At 43.0% G+C, this 16,615-nt stretch overlaps 1 protein-coding gene across 1 annotated transcript in view; it reads right to left on the bottom strand.

Annotated features, from left to right (window-relative positions):
• Positions 1–1,944: 1,944 nt before the first annotated feature.
• Positions 1,945–16,615, bottom strand: part of LOC143773618 (uncharacterized) — a 152,790-nt gene continuing 138,119 nt past the window's right edge. Inside the window, exons 7-8 of the mRNA XM_077261015.1 lie at positions 10,764–10,801; positions 1,945–2,316 (exon numbers count right to left, since the gene is read on the bottom strand). Coding sequence (XP_077117130.1) covers positions 2,197–2,316; positions 10,764–10,801 — 158 coding nt within the window. The 3' untranslated portion in view covers positions 1,945–2,196. The remainder of the gene's footprint in view (positions 2,317–10,763; positions 10,802–16,615) is intronic.

The raw sequence follows: 16,615 nt of genomic DNA, 5'->3' as shown, positions 1-16,615 counted from the left end.
ACATTATTAAGCAGGCCACAGGTTTCAAGCAGTATGGGAAATAAAAAGGATCTCTCTGCTGCTGAAAAGCGCTAAATAGTGCAATACCATGGACAAGGTATGAAAACATTAGATATTTCACGAAAAAAACGAAAAACATCATACTGTGAAGAGATTTGTGACTGAAACAGAGCACAGACAGAGTTCATGCAGATAGAGGCATAATGAGGAAGGTTTCTGCCAGACAAATTCATTGGATTAAGAGAGCAGCTGCCAAACTGCCAAACAGTTATTTGAAGCTGCTGGTGCCTCTGGAGTCCCTCAAATCTCAAGGTGTAGAATCCTTCAAAGGCTTGCTGGGGTGCATAAACCTACTATTCGGCCATCCCTAAACAGTCTTCACAAGCAGAAACGATTGCAGTGGGCCCAGACATACATGAAGACTAATTTTCAAACAGTCTTGTTTACTGATGAGTGTCGAGCAACCCTGGATGGTCCAGATGGATGAAGTAGTGGATGCTTTGTGGATGGCCACCATGTCCTAACAAGGCTGTGACGTCAGCAAGGAGGTCGAGGAGTCATGTTTTGGGCCGGAATCAGCTGGTAGGGCCCTTTAAGATTCCTGAAGGTGTGAAAATGACCTCTGCAAAGTATATAGTTTCTGACTGACAACTTTATTTCATGGTATGAAAAGCAGAAACGTGCCTTCAGGAGCAAAATCATCTTCATGCATGACAATGCAAAGAATACCTCTGAGTCAGTGGCTGCTATGGGCATAAAAGGAGATAAATTCATGGTGTGGCCACCATCTTCCCCTGACCTCAACCCTATAGAGAACCTTTGGAGTATCAAGAGAATGGCAAGAGTGTGCAGAGCAGTCATCAAAGCAAAAGGTGGTTACTTTGAAGAACCTAGAATATAAGACATAATTTCAGTTGTTTCACACTTTTTTGCTTTTTTGTTAAGTATATAATTCCACATGTGTTAATTCATAGTTTCGATGCTTTCAGTGTGAATGTACAATTTTCATGGTCATGAAAATACAGAAAAATCTTTAAATGAGAAGGGGTGTCCAAACTTTTGGTCTGTACTGTGTATATATATATATATATATATATATATATATATATATATATATATATATATCACACTTGGACTGTGTTAGTCATATTGTTTAATATAACATGCTGGTTATATACACTCTGTGTTACTATTATGTGAGCTTTTATAAATGACTGCTCTCATGTAAACTGGTTTACAAGTTACAAAGAGTAATCTGATATGGGTATCGCGTGCTGTGCTTTCCTCTGTAGCCTCAGCTGCTGCCTAGCAACCAACCTGCAATCTGGAGGCATGCCTCAGAACACAGAACGCTGGGCTGCCAATCCCAATATGGCGGCTCACATGAACAGTGATTCTCCCAACATAATTCTTCTATTCACAGATATTATGCTTTATGCCATGTCCTATGTAATGGCTTTGTCTGACCATGCAGAAACATGGTTTGATCATACCACATCTCCTATCAGGGGAAAACATAAAAGAGTATACAGACAGGACAGCATGGTATAGCAGATGATTCTTTCTGTAAGGTTAAGCTTTTGTTGCTTGTTTTTAAACATGTGTTTTACCTCACCGAAACAATTAGCTGTCCTGTCTGTATACTCTCTTTAGCATCTTTAGTATCCTCCCCTGCCCAAGAGATGTGGTATGCTCCGACCATGTTCCTGATGGTCAGACATGGCCATTACACAGCACATAGCAGGGGCAGATCAACATTTATTTAACACATCCAATTGTGGAACTTATTTTATTACAAGATCTATTGATTATAAATATGAGCTTCTCTCAACTGTCTTCCAATAGCAGATTTGTGGGACTAGTGGGGTAGAGGGATTCAGCTTCATAACAGAATTGTAATATAATTAGTTCCATTATATATTTTATTCAAATAATTTACACCGTGTATGGTTAATTCTGCTAAGTCACAGTTCACATCTATATTGTAGCTTCTGATGGCTCTGAACCAGTGGCATAACTAGATTCTTATGGGGCCTGGTGCAAAATGTAGACCAGGGACCCCATCTGCATGACAAAATGTGTTGTTAAATCTATTAAAACATCTCTCACTGGTTAATGATGGCTTTTATTAGACACACTTTAGAAACAGTAAGAATGGATTAATTGATATTCCACAAAACATATACGGTAATACGCTCAATTATTTGTCATTAGTCTCATGGCAGAATATTCAGTCTCCATCTCTCTGATTTTGGCTTTCTTTGTATCTTCCCGCTTGAAGATTGGCTTCAAATATACAATATCTATATTGTCACTCTGCAATAAAAAAAAATCATTACCTAGTGAATATGATATGTGCATGTAGATACAGAAAAATGGATTCACTTAACACTGTCATAGGACACACTTGAAGGGGTAATACATTCAGCCATGAATATGAGATAACTTTAGAGCATACACACATTTCCTTTTCAGCTGTTGCATGATTATTTTCTTACAGATTCATCTTTTAATGCTGAATTGACATGGCCATATTTGTGGTCCAAATGAGTTCCTTTTATTTGGACCAACATAGAAACTTATCTAGAGATGAGTTGATTGATTTGGTGTGAATTGAATTTGTGTAGAATTTTCAGTAATTCGCTGAACCTGTGTAATTAAAACAATTTGCGATTCAGTTTGCGCAAATCGTCAAAGATGATCACCATTTTACACATTGAAGCACACTGCTCCAAAAAATAAAGAGATCACTTAAACAACAGAATATAACTCCAAGTAGATCAAATTTCTGTGAAATCAAACTGTCCACTTAGGAAGCAACACTGTTTAACAATCAATTTCACATGCTGTTGTGCAAATGGAATAGACAACAGATGGAAATTATTGGTAATTATCAAGACACACTCAATAAAGGAGTAGTTCTGCAGGTGGGGACCTCTCAGTACCAATGCTTTATGGGTGAGGTTTTGGTCACTTTTGAGTATTGGTTGTGCTTTCACACTCGTGGTAGTATGAGACAGACTCTATAACCCACACAAGTGGCTCAGGTAGTGCAGCTCATCCAGGATGGCACATCAATTTGAGCTGTGGCAAGAAGGTTTACTGTGTCTGTCAGCGTAGTGTCCAGAGGCTGGAGGCGCTACCAGGAGACAGGCCAGTATAACCAGGAGACGTGGAGGGGGCCGTAGGAGGGCAACAACCCAGCAGCAAGACCACTACCTCAGCCTTTGTGCAAGGAGGAACAGGAGGAGCACTGCCAGAGCCCTGCAAAATGACCTCCAGCAGGCCACAAATGTGCATGTGTCTGCACAAACGGTTAGAAACCGACTCCATAAGGATGGTCTGAGTGCCCAATGTCCACAGACAGGGGTTGTGCTCACAGCCCAACACCGTGCAGGACGCTTGCCATTTGCCACAGAACACCAGGATTGGCAAATTCACCACTGGCGCCCTGTGCTCTTCACAGATGAAAGCAGGTTCACACTGCGCACATGTGACAGACGTGACAGTCTGGAGATGCTGTGGAGAGTGATCTACTGTCTGCAACATCCTTCAGCATGACCGGTTTGGCAGTGGGTCAGTAATGATGGGGGTGGCATTTCTTTGGAGGGCCGCACAGCCCTCGATGTGCTCGCCAGAGGTAGCCTGACTGCCATTAGGTACCGACATGAGATCCTCAGACCCCTTGTGAGATCATATGCTGGTGTGATTGGACCTGGGTTCCTCCTAATGCAGGACAATGCCAGACCTCATGTGGCTGGAGTGTGTCAGCAGTTCCTGCAAGATAAAGGCATTAATTAGCATAAAGCACCACCCCATTTCCTCAGATAAAGGATGGGTCACACTCCAAATAAACTATAAACATATTGACCATAGAGTCATTAAACTCAGTCACGAAGTGTATTCAATCTTAAAACCAATCTTTATTAACACATAAACAATACAAAACGTTAAAATAGTGCCTCAGAATCAAAATACAAATGCATTCAAGGTAAGCGACGGGAACTCCCAGGAGGAAGCGGATGTGAAACGCGCGTCGGGGTTGTCAAGGGATAGCGTGCCACGAGGCAGGGGAACGGTGAAGCCACCACGGTAATATGTATTGGGCTGATTGCCCGTTTGTATGCATATCTCAGTATTGACAGTATTAGGAGGTCATCTGGACTGCGGGTGTGTTTACACTGATTTGCACAGAGAGGCATTGTTTACAGTAACTGGATAATATGCAATTGTAGTTCCCGTCGCTTACCTTGAATGCATTTGTATTTTGATTCTGAGGCACTATTTTAACGTTTTGTATTGTTTATGTGTTAATAAAGATTGGTTTTAAGATTGAATACACTTCGTGACTGAGTTTAATGACTCTATGGTCAATATGTTTATAAAAGATAAAGGCATTGAAGCTATGGACTGGCCCGCCCATTCCCCAGACCTGAATACGATTGAACACATCTGGGACATCATGTCCAGGAGTTGGGGGATGCTTTAGTCCAGGTCTGGGAGGAGATCCCTCAGGAGACCATCCACAGCCTCATCAAGAGCATGCCCAGGCATTGTAGGGAGGTCATACAGGCACGTGGAGGCCACACACACTACTGAGTATCATTTCCTTTTCTTGAGGCATTTCCACTGACATTGGATCAGCTTGTAACTTCATTTTCCACTTTGATTTTGAGCATCATTCCAACTCCAGACGTCTGTGGGATATTAGTTGTGATTTACATGATAATTTTTAGGTTTTATTGTTCTCAACACATTCCACTATGTAATGAATAATGATTTACAACTGGAATATTTCATTCAGTGATATCTAGGATGTGGGATTTTAGTGTTCCCTTTATTTTTTTGAGCAGTGTATATTGCATTAATCAGAGCAGATTCATAACCTTGGGTACAGCTGTACAGGCTTTCACTTAATGCTTTACAGTCATCACATGACATGGTATAGCACAGCCAATCAGGAGAGATTCATAGCCTATATAAAAGCAGAGGCATGGAATGCAGCAACCCTTTAGGGGTGAATCTAGATTGTGAAAGGACTTCAAAGCTTAGCAATACTGATAGAGAGAGAAGGCCATAAAACACTAAATAAGCTGCAAAGATGTTAATCCCAAGGTCTTTTATGGCAGACTTTGACACTCGTGTGTCTCAGCTTTAAGTAGCTTTGTGTTCAGGTACCTTGTGGTTTGGAGTTTGCCATTTGAAAGAACTGGGAAGGCAATTTTCACAGCCAGTGGCGTAGCTACCGGGGAGCAGAGACGGTCTCCTCAGGCCCCGTGCTCTTAGGGGCCCACCCAAAGCTGCGTTACTGTAACTGTATCAGCATATGCCCATACAGTTACACTCTGTGGCAGACCAAGGTGACTCACTCTCGCTGCACTGCCACCTGGCCACTATGGGGACCTTGAGCACGAGGACCACTCATCATCGCAAGTTCAACTGTATCAGCTGGATGCCAATACAGTTGAAAGCAATGATGAGATGGAGCTCCGGCTTCCATCATTCTCCCTCTGCGTCTGACGTAAATGACACAGACAGCATGCGAGATGACATCAGTACACGGCGCTCGCTGTGCTGAGATGAGAGTGGAGTGCTTTATACTGTATGGAGATTGCAACCAGAGAGAAAAAGGCCGAAACTGTGAGGTCCAATGTGTGAGAATGAAGACCAATAGATGTATATACTACAAAAAATTATTTATTATTAAAGATAAAAAAGGGAAGCAAAGGATGGCAACATGGTATTGACAACACAGTGTGTATCTGCCCGTTGAACACACAGACCAGAGGAACCCATGCAAAAACTGACAACAATGGATATGTGACACAATAATACAAAGAGATGATAAAAATGGTGATAAGTGCACTATGTAGTGAGGATGATGATTTCTGTGCAATGATGCGCTTGCAGGTATGTTATAACAGAAATAATGAATGGTAACACTAAATCATGTAGCCTGCAAAAATTATGAGCAACTAACACCAGATAATCAAAAAACACATGAGTGTCATTTAAGAAATACATGTGATGGAATGTAGCATGGCATGTACCTGTCAGGGAGAGACTAGGTGAGCGAGAGCTAATAACCCGGGCCCCTGCAATTTCCCTAAGGCTAGGGAAATCCTGACTGACCCTCTACCTGAAGTTTACACTGAAGGTGTGCATGTTCAGGCCTCGAACCTCACCCTAACTCCTGAGCTCAGCCCTAGGCTGAAACCTCCACCCACCACCCAGTGAAGAGGTAATACTAAAATACCCACAGTTAGCACAGACAAGGATAAAGGAAAATATACACCACGCCGCAGACACTCGGGAATACACTATAAATGTGCAGGGCAAAATAAACACAAATATAGGAAGGAGTAAATAAGACGAAGGAATATACACCACCAGCAACGAATCTCCAACCACCAGCTCTCCACTCCAGACCGAGATAACAACGCAAGACAGAAGCTATAATCGGCGACGCCCAATGATCAGGAGAACTATTTAAAGGCCATGGAAATGGCCCAGCTTCCAATCCGAGGATCAGGTAAATTAACCCCGGAACAGCTAGACAAAATCTAGCAGACGCCAATGAGTAAATAGTGGTCAAAAGAGGAATTACCGCTGTTTGTCGGACGACCTGGTCTGAACAGTGTCCGACATGACAGTACCCCATGGTAATAAACAGGCAAGCTGCAAAGGTACAATATCATCAAATGCAAAAAGAGGCAATAAAGTGCATGTGCATATGGACAAAAAGATATCCATAATGGCGCAGGAGGACTAATGGTTCAATGTAAGTAATGGCCTGAAGGAAAATGTAGCACTGCAATAAGTCTCAGATATACAGCGTACAAATGTCCATAATTACGCCAAGAAACCTAGGTGCTGTATAAGTAATAGCCATAATAGCGGTACAGCACCTAGGCAGAAAAGCCACAAATGCTTAGTAGGACTGAATGGTGCCGTGGAAGATAATTACCTGTGTGATCATGTTGATGCGAGCAGGAACGCGCTCCGATGCGCGTTTTGGATCAAGTCCTTCGTCAGTGATGTTTTGGGTTCTCATGATTTAAAAAGAGAAAACACAGTAGTTTGACAATAAATGGCTTTACCCAGCCACTAACCATGAGTGGAGATAAAGTTTTGGTGTTATCATTCAAATTCTCTGGAAAAAGGCCAAGAAAGCAAAAATTCTGCCGGGGTTTGTTAACTTTTGAGCACAACTGTAACCAATGAGGTGAAGAGTATATTAGATCTTGGGGTGATTGAGGAGTCGAAAAGTGGATGGTCGAGTCACATTGTCCTTGTGCCGAAGCCCGACGGTGAGTGGTGATTTTACAATGATTACTGCAAGCTGAATGAGGTCTCCAAATATGGTGCATATCCGATTCCCCGTGTGGATGAACTCGTTGAGAGACTGGGAACCGCGAGGTACGGTACATTAATAACCCTTGACCTGACGAAGGGCTACTGGTAGATCCCCATGTCCCAGAGTGCCAAGTAGAAGACGGCCTTCTCGACGCCTGATGCGTGTTTCCAATACACCAGAATGCCCTTTGGACTGCAGGGGGTCCCAGCAACCTTCCAGAGGGCGATGGATTGGGTCCTGGCTTTGCATTGGAAGTATACCGCAGCCTACCTAGATGACATTGTGGTCTTCAGCCCTGATTGTGGTAGTCATCTACCAAAGGTGCAGGCAGTTCTGGATGCATTGAGGAATGCAGGGTTCACCGTAAGCCCCAAAAAAGTGCCATAGGGAAGAAAGAGGTCAAATACCTAGGCTATGTTGGTGGGAGGGGCGAAATCAAGTACCAGATGAACAAGATTGAGACAATACAGAAATGGCCAAAACTGCTTTCCAAGAGGCAAGTGAGGGCGTTTCTTGGAATTGTGGGTTACTACTGGTGGTTTATCCCAAGGTTCGCCATGATTGCTGCACCATTGACGGACCTTTTTCAAGGCACAAGATCGTTGTTGATTAAATGGTGTGCTGAAACTGAGATGGCTTTCCAGGAGCTGAGCAGGCTCCGTGTAAACATCCAGCAAAGAGTTCATGGTCCAGACAGATGCGGCAGAAGTCAGCTTGGGAGCTGTGCTGTCTCAGGAAGTGAATGGGGAGGAGCATCCCATCCTGAATCTGAGCCGGAAGCTCTCTTCATGTAGGAGAAACTATGCCATCGTAGAGAAGGGGTGCTTAGCCATAAAGTGGGCTGTAGATACCCTGAGATATTACCTGCTAGGACATAGGTTTAAGCTGCTATCCGACTATGACCCTCTGAGGTGGTTGAGGGAAAAGAAGGGTAAAAATGCGTGAGTAACTAGATGGTTCTTAGGCCTCCAAGATTTCACTTTTCATGTTGAGCATAGGTCAGGGAAGCTGCATGGGAACGCAGATGCCCTGTCCAGACTCCCCTGCTAATAATATTTATTTTTTTATATAGCGCTAACATATTCCACAGTGCTTTACAGTTTGCACACATTATCATCACTGTTGTGAATTCTGCTTTTGGGCTCCCTCCGGTGGTTGTAGGTGGTAATGCAGTTGTCCCTGGGTTGCAGTCCTGGTCAGGTGTATCTGCTGATTGCAGTTCTGACTGGGGTATTTAGGCGTGCAGAATTCATTAGTCCTTGCCAGTTGTCCATGGTTTTTGGGAGGTGTTGGTCCTTGTTTGGTTTCTTCTGCCTTGCTGCCAAATCAGCAAAGATAAGTGTCTGGTTTTGTTTCTGTGGCACACATGCTGTGTGCTCAATAATTCAGTGTTATTAATTTTTTTGTCCAGCTTAGATTGTGTCAGTATTTTCTCAGTCTTGTTGGATTCTCAGGAGTTGCAGATATACATTCCATGTCTTTAGTTAGATTGTGGAACTTTTTGTATTATCTGCTGTGGATATTTTTGGAAGGGTTTTAATACTGACTGCTTAGTATTCTGTCCTATCTTTCCCTATTTAGCTAGACTGGCCTCTTTTGCTAAATTCTGTTTTCTGCCTGTGTGTGTCTTTCCTCTCCTATTCACAGTCAATATTCGTGGGGGGCTGCCTATCCTTTGGGGTTCTACTCTGAGGCAAGGTAGTATTCCTATTTCCATCTATAGGGGTATTTAGTTCTCCGGCTGTGTTGAGGTGTCTAGGGTTTGTTAGGCACACCCCACGGCTACTTCTAGTTGCGGTGTTAGTCCAGGGTTTGCGGTCAGTACAGTTTCCACCTACTCCAGAGAAAGTTGCATGCGGCTCCAAAGTCATCGGATCATAACATATCACTGTCCCTGATGGGGCTCACAATCTAAATTCCCTATCAGTATGTCTTTGGAATGTGGGAGGAAACCGGAGTACCCAGAGGAAACCCACACAAATACAGGGAGAACATACAAACTCCATGCAGATGTTGTCCTTGGTGGGATTTGAACCCAGGACTAACCTAAGCTAACCACAGAGCCACCTTGCTGCCCTGCTTAGTGTGTGAAGGTGCCTAACCCCCCGGCTTTGGGTAGAGGAGGGGATTATGTGACAAAGTCACTGGTAAGGTAATAGAGGGTTAAGTTAAAGTTGCATAATGGGCTGGTTTCATATGGACCTTCATATCATATGGACCTTCATAGCACGGGTGTAAGGACATCTACTTTATCTCCAGATGCAGAGCTGACAGGACCTGTGTTGATGTCATCATCATGTGGTCAGTCACATGATGGAAAGAGTCACATGGTCTGAGGTTTAAAAAACTGGGCTCTACAGGCAGTCTTGGTTCAGCTAGACTGGAGATTCTCCAGGGGTGCCACCCGCATACGTATGGACTGTGTTGCAGTGTTTTGTTTTTTTCTTGTTGGTTTATATTGCATAACAATAAACCAACTAAAGATTTAGGCTATGTGCCCACGTTGCCTTTTTTAAGCATTTTTGCCGCGTTTTTTTCCCCGCCGCGGAAATGCTTAAAAAACGCTTACAAAAAGCATCTCATTACTTTTAATAGCATTCCGTAATTTCTGTGCACATGGTGCATTTTCTTCACAGCGGAAACGCATCGCGGTAAAAAATGCAGCATGTTCATTATTTTTGCGGAATCGCGGTAATTCCACACCCATAGACATGTATTTAAAATACGCTTGTAAAACGCATGGAAAATGCAGTAAAAAGGCAGTAAAAATGTGACAAAGTCTGCATGCATTTTCCGTGCAAAGGGTATGCGGTTTTGCTCAGGAAAAATCTGCTTGTAATCTGCAACGTGGGCACATAGCCTTAAAGAGATGATGTTCCTATTTTCTACCTCTGTATGCCGCCAGGTGAGTTGAACTACCACAATAGTCTTAGGAGACCTCTGAGTGTTATACATATATTTTGAGGGCAGTTGTAGTAGTTGCAATTCTCGGCGAATCAATTACCTGTTAATCAAATTTTGGGGAAATATTTGTCGAGGCTGTCGAATTTAATAAGATTAGCTCATGTCTAAGCTGTTCCTATTAGAAAGAATAGAAAATGTCTTCCTGATTACTTGTTACAATCTCATTTCTTGCACAAGATAGACTTATCTCAAGCTCCAAATATGATGGTGTGAATTAAGGCTTATCAGTACTATGGATGTGGATCAAAGGATTGATCTGATTGTATGTAGAAAGCCAGGAAATAATTTGTATATATGGCTTTGCCCTTTCACTGACCCTCTATTGTAAAGTATATTACAAACTTTCATCAGGTGCTTACGTCATCGAATAAGGGATCCTTATATTATCCCATGCAAATTTAAACAATAAAAAGAACTAATTGAAGTTGTGTATTATTCCCACCTCACAGTCTCTTTCATCCATTGGCTGCGTTGCAACATCTGTATGGAAAAAAGAGAATTAGCTATACTTCTATATGTTCTAATATAGCTATGAGTTACGTAATATATTACACAATGCATATAATTATAGCATGTATTACAATTTATAATGGTATTAGAGGATACCTTTGTTGATGACTGGGACTGAACAATAGCACATGTTGGGTAGAACTGGTGCAGGAAACCTCAGCTTGTCTAATCCACTTCGAGCTGCGGCGTACCTTACATCATAAAAATGTTACTCCTCTCCCTGACTGGAGTAAGGCTTGTGGCAAAGCGCATGGAAGTGCACACCCCTTTTCAGATATACCATATTCTTTAAGAGGTGTGTGCCTCTTAATGAATCAGGCGCCTGTGACTCAAGGATATGAACGGTCCCAGTCTTGATAAATCGGCGCCTTTGTTTTTTTGCTGACAATGCTTTTGTGTTAAACCAGTCTAACTATTAGAATTTCAAATATGAGAATGCTATTCGGATGTGTCAGCTGCACTGGAGCGTTTTGCCTATTTTGTTACATTACAACCTGTGTTTAAATATTTTTGAAATCTGATTTGTGTCATCAGCACTAAATACTCTAAGTTGGTGAAGTGAAGTGCTAAAATATAGGCATAAATTAAATTTATGAGATCAAATAATTAAAAATTGGCATGTGAATAAGTATTTATCTCTTTAGCTATAAAGCCCCTAAAAAATTCTGGTGCAAGCAATTACCTTCGTAAGTTACATTTTTAGTGAAAGGAAGTTCACCTGTGTGCACTCTAAGTATCACATGGTCTGTCAGTATATATAAACCTTTTCTGAAAGGCCACAGAGGCTGCAACACCATTAAGCAAGAGGCACCACTAACCAAACAACACCACATAAAGACCAAGGAGATCTCCAAACAAGTCAGGGACAAAGTTGTTGAGGAGTACAAGTCAGGGTTGGGTTAGGAAAAATATAAAAAATATCGCAATCGCTGATAATCACCCAGAGCACCATCAAATCTATTATCATAAAAGGGAAAGAACATGGTACCACAACAAACCTGCCAAGAGAGAGCCGCCCACCAAAACTCTCAGCCTAGGGTAGGAGAGCATTAATCAGAGACTCAGCACAGAGACCAAAGGTAACCCTGAAGGAGAAACAGAGTTCACAAGCAGAGAGACTGGAGTATCTGTCCATACGACCACAATAAGCCATGTACTCCAAGATAGCCTTTATGGAAGAGTGGACAGAAAAAAAGCTTTACTTACACACAAAAATTATAAGGCTGGTTTTGAGTTTGCCAAAAAGACATGTGGGAGACTCTCCAAATGTATGAAGGAAGATGCCGTGGTCACATGAGACCAAAATGTAACTTTTTGGCCACCAAGGTAAACGCTATGTCTGGTGCCAAACCAACCCAGCTCATCACCCCAAAAACACCATGTTTTCCGGCAGCAGGGACAGGGAAAATGGTCCGAGCTGAGGGGAAGATGGATGGTGCGAAATACAGGTATGTTATTGAGCAAAAACTGTTTCAGACTGTCAGTGATTTGAGACTACGACGGAGGTTCTCCTTCCAACAAGACAATGACCCAAAGCATAGTGCTAAAGCAACACTCGAGTGGTTTAAAGGGAAATGTGTAAATGTTTTGGAGTGGTCTAGTCAAAGCCCAGACCTTAATCCAATTGAGAATCTGTGGTCAGACTTGAAGATTGCTGTTCATCAGAGGAAACCATCTATCTTGAAGGAGATGGAGCAGTTTGGCAAAAATCCCAGTGGCAAGATGTGGAAAGCTCATAGAAATGTATCCAAAATGACTTACAGCTGTAATTGCTGTGAAAGGAGGACCTACAAAGTACTGACTTTAGGGGAGTGGATAGTTATGCACACCAAGGATTTCAGGTATTTTGTCCTATTTGTTGTTATAATAATTTTTGCAATGAGTATATCATTTGATTCATTTTTTATATATTCAATGTGTTCATTAATAGAGATTATAACCTTAGTTCTAGAAATATGGGTTTATCAAAAAGTCAAAGCAAGACATTTTTCCTTTTGCTCAGAGACAGTACCTTCTGAAAACAAGATGTTATCTTTGCGGTCAGAAACAACTGGCATTCTAAAATGTGTAGAGACAGCAATCATATATTTTGAAAAATTTTATGCTTAGAATATTATCTGTAGTCTGCAGCAGGAATTGATGTTAACTGCCTCTCATATCCGATTGCCTATATTTTGCATTGCCTATATATGCTTATTCAAAATGTATTAGGGTCAGACAGCCTGCCTAGCATCTCAATTATTGTCTTCTTGTTAACAATTAAAATAAACAGAGTTTTACTTCTGGAATTCAGGTGTTGTCCTTTCTCACTTGGTAAAAGGCGTGAGGCAGTGACCAGTGTCACAGGTAGGGGTTGCTGTTTGTTCTCCCCAGGTTGTGCATGGAGGCGTATGAAGGCTATTGGAGTGCATTGCAGTCACAGGCTAAGCTGTGACTGCAATGCAGACTGGAAGTAATAAAAGTAAGTGTAGCCTTGGACATGCTAGTGTCCAAGGCAGATGTAGGGAAAACCTGCTCTGGGGTGTTGTGTTGTGAAACAGACTGCAGGATAGTAGTCGTACAGTCTGTTTAATTCCAGATCCGGGTTTTCCATGTGACTTGAGGCCACAGGTTTCTATGTTAAAAACTCTGCAAGGAAGGGTATGGGTGTGTCAGGTCCAGTGTCAGTCTGGTGTGTGCTTTTGTGGAGAGCAGTCAGCTTTGCAGAGCTATCCCTGTGTGAGGCAACACAGGCCAGCAGAGCCAGCAGCCAAGGCAGCTGAATAGTCTGGCACCCACAGCATACACAGCAGTGCCACCATCCACAGAAACTGGTCAGAGGAGGACTGGCGTGTTTAATGACTGCAAACAGGTGGATATGGTGCCCGGCTGCGACCTGGAGAATATCAAGGACTGTGTATGGCTGTGTGAGTAAAAAAGACATTAACAGCGGTGTGTGTTGTGAATTCTGTTGTGGGTTCTGCTCTTGGGCTCCCTCCTGTGGTTATACGTGGTAGTGCTGCTGTTTGTCCTTCACAGCAGTCATCAGGTGCGTCCACTTTGGACGGGGCTATTTAGTCTGGCCTCACCCTTTGGTGAGTGCCAGTTGTCCATTGTTTTCTGGAGGATTCACATCTCTGCTTGGTTTCTCCTGCTGGATTGTCCAAATCATCAAAGATAAGTCCTGGCTTTGTTTTTGCAGTCCACATGCAGTGGACTTTATAGTTCAGTGAATTGCTATGTTTTTTCTTGTCCAGCTTTGTCTGTGTAAGGATTTATTCAGCCAAGCTGGAACCCCTGGAGTTGCAGAGTTACCCTCCATGCCTTTAGTTAGGTGTGGAGATTTTTGTATTCTCTGTGGTGGATTTTTGTAGTATTTTAATACTGACCGCACAGTACTCTGTCCTGTCTTTTCTTTCTAGGTAGCGTGGCCTCCTTTGCTAAATTCTGTTTTCAGTCTGCGTTTGTAATTTTCCTCTCACAGTCAATATTTGTGGGGGGCTGTCTTTCCTTTGGGAATTTTCTCTGAGGCAAGATAGTTTTCCTGTTTCTTTCTTTAGGGGTAATTAGTCCTCCGGCTGTGACGAGGTGTCTAGGGAGTGACAGGAACATCCCACGGCTACTTCTAGTTGCGGTGTTAAGTTCAGGGTCTGCGGTCAGTATAGAGGCCACCTACTCCAGAGCTTGTCCATGCTGCTCTTAGGCCAGCAGATCATATCAGGTGTGGTCAACTGCGGTAACTGGTATTGGATGTGGAGAGGTCTTGTGCCCGAGGATGGACCGGAGGTTGTCTGTCCTGTGCCCGAAGGAAGACTGGCATGTGTAGTGATTGCAAACTAAATGAGAAGAGCTGTAAGATGTTGACACGGCGCTGCAGTCGCCCACGGAAACTGGACAAAGGGAGGTCCAGCGTGTTTAGTGACTGTAAACTGAAGGAGATCATGTCTTGTGAGGAGCTATGAGTGAGAGACTTTAACACGGCGCTGCAGTCACACACGGCTACTGGTTAAAGGGAGAACCAGCGCGTTTAGGGACTGAAATCTAAAGCCATGTATTATGTAGTGCTGTGAAGTGGACACTAATATTATATGCACTTGTGTGAACTGGACTTTAATGCTGTGAAGTGACCACATTAAAGAGACTTTGTGTTTGAACTTTGTGGGTCACTGCCTCATCACTGCAAACGGTGCTACTGCTGCACTACAAAGGTGAAATTCTCCTGTCAGTTGTTTGCTTCACAGTAAAAAGAAAACCAAATGTTAACAGTTGTTAGCATGTTCTTTACTCTAACTGATGCAAACCCTCATAAAAAACTGTGAAAATACAGGTTGCAAAGTAGCAAAACACGAAAAATGCCAAGGGGGGTGGGTGAATATTTTTGTAAGCTACTGCACGGCAGGATGTTCCCAGAATGGGATACATATATCTACACCAGGATGGGTGACATATCTACACCAGGATGGGGAACATATACACCAGGATGGGGAACATATATATGAGAATTGAGGTCATATATACCAAGATGGGGAAGATACTGTATATACCAGTATGGAGGTTATACATACACAAGTATGGGGAATACATATACCAGGATGGAGGACATGTATACCAGGAAGGAGCCTAGGATGGGGAACATATATACCAGGATGGATGGGGAAAATATACAAGAGGATGGAGGTCATATATACCAGTTTGGTACCAGGATGGGGAACATACTGTATATACCAGTGAGGAGGATATATATACAAGGATGGGGAAAACATACTTGGATGGAGGATATATATATATATATATCAACTATACAATTGTCTAAGGGTCACTTCCGTCTTTCTGTCTGTCTTTCTGACTGTCTGTCTTTCTGTCTGTAACGGAAATCCCAAGTCGCTGATTTGTCGCGGCAAAACAGTCACGACCAATCAGCGACGGGCACAGTCCGGCGGCGAAATGGCCGCTCCCTAATCTCCTGCCGTCAGTGCCTGCTCCATACTCCCCTCCAATCAGCGCTCTCACAGGGTTAATGGCAGTGTTAGCGGACCGCCTTATGCTGCAGTGTAACGCACTCCGTTAACGCTGCTATTAACCTTGTGTGACCAACTTTTTACTATTGATGCTACCTATGCGTCAGCAATAGTAAAAATATCTAATGTTAAAAATAATTAAAAAATAAAAAATCATTATATACTCACCTTCCGTGGGCCCCCGGTCCAGCCGAGGCCTTTCCCGCTCCTCGCGACGCTCCGTGACCGGTCCATGCATTGCGGTCTCGCGAGATGATGATGTACCGGTCTCGCGAGACCGTTACGTCATCATCTCGCGAGACCGCAATGCACTCTTGGGACCGGAGCGTCGCGAGGAGCATCGGTAAACGCCTCGGCTGGATCCGGGGGGCCGACGGAGGGTGAGTATATAACTATTTTTTATTTTAATTATTTTTTTAACACGGATATGGTGCTCACATTGCTATATACTACGTGGGCTGTGTTAGATACTGCGTGGGCTGTGTTATATACTACATCTCTGTGCTATATACTATATGGGCTGTGCTATATACTACGTGGCTGTGGTATATATTACGTGGCTGGGCAATATACTACATCACTGTGCTCTATACTATGTGGCCTGTGTTAGCAGCACGGTGGCGCAGTGGATAGCACAGTAGCCTTGCAGCGCTGGAGTCCTGGGTTCAAGCCCCACTAAGGACAACATCTGCAAAGAGTTTGTATGTTCTCTTCGTGTTTGCGTAGGTTTCCTCCGGACACTCCGGTTTCCTCCCACATTCCAAAGACATACTGATAGGGAATTTAG

Source organism: Ranitomeya variabilis, chromosome 5 (genome assembly GCF_051348905.1).
Source record: "Ranitomeya variabilis isolate aRanVar5 chromosome 5, aRanVar5.hap1, whole genome shotgun sequence".
In the NCBI taxonomy this organism is placed as follows: Eukaryota; Metazoa; Chordata; class Amphibia; order Anura; family Dendrobatidae; genus Ranitomeya; species Ranitomeya variabilis.
Note: the sequence above shows the minus strand (reverse complement) of the source record. Positions and strands in the feature narration are given on the sequence as shown.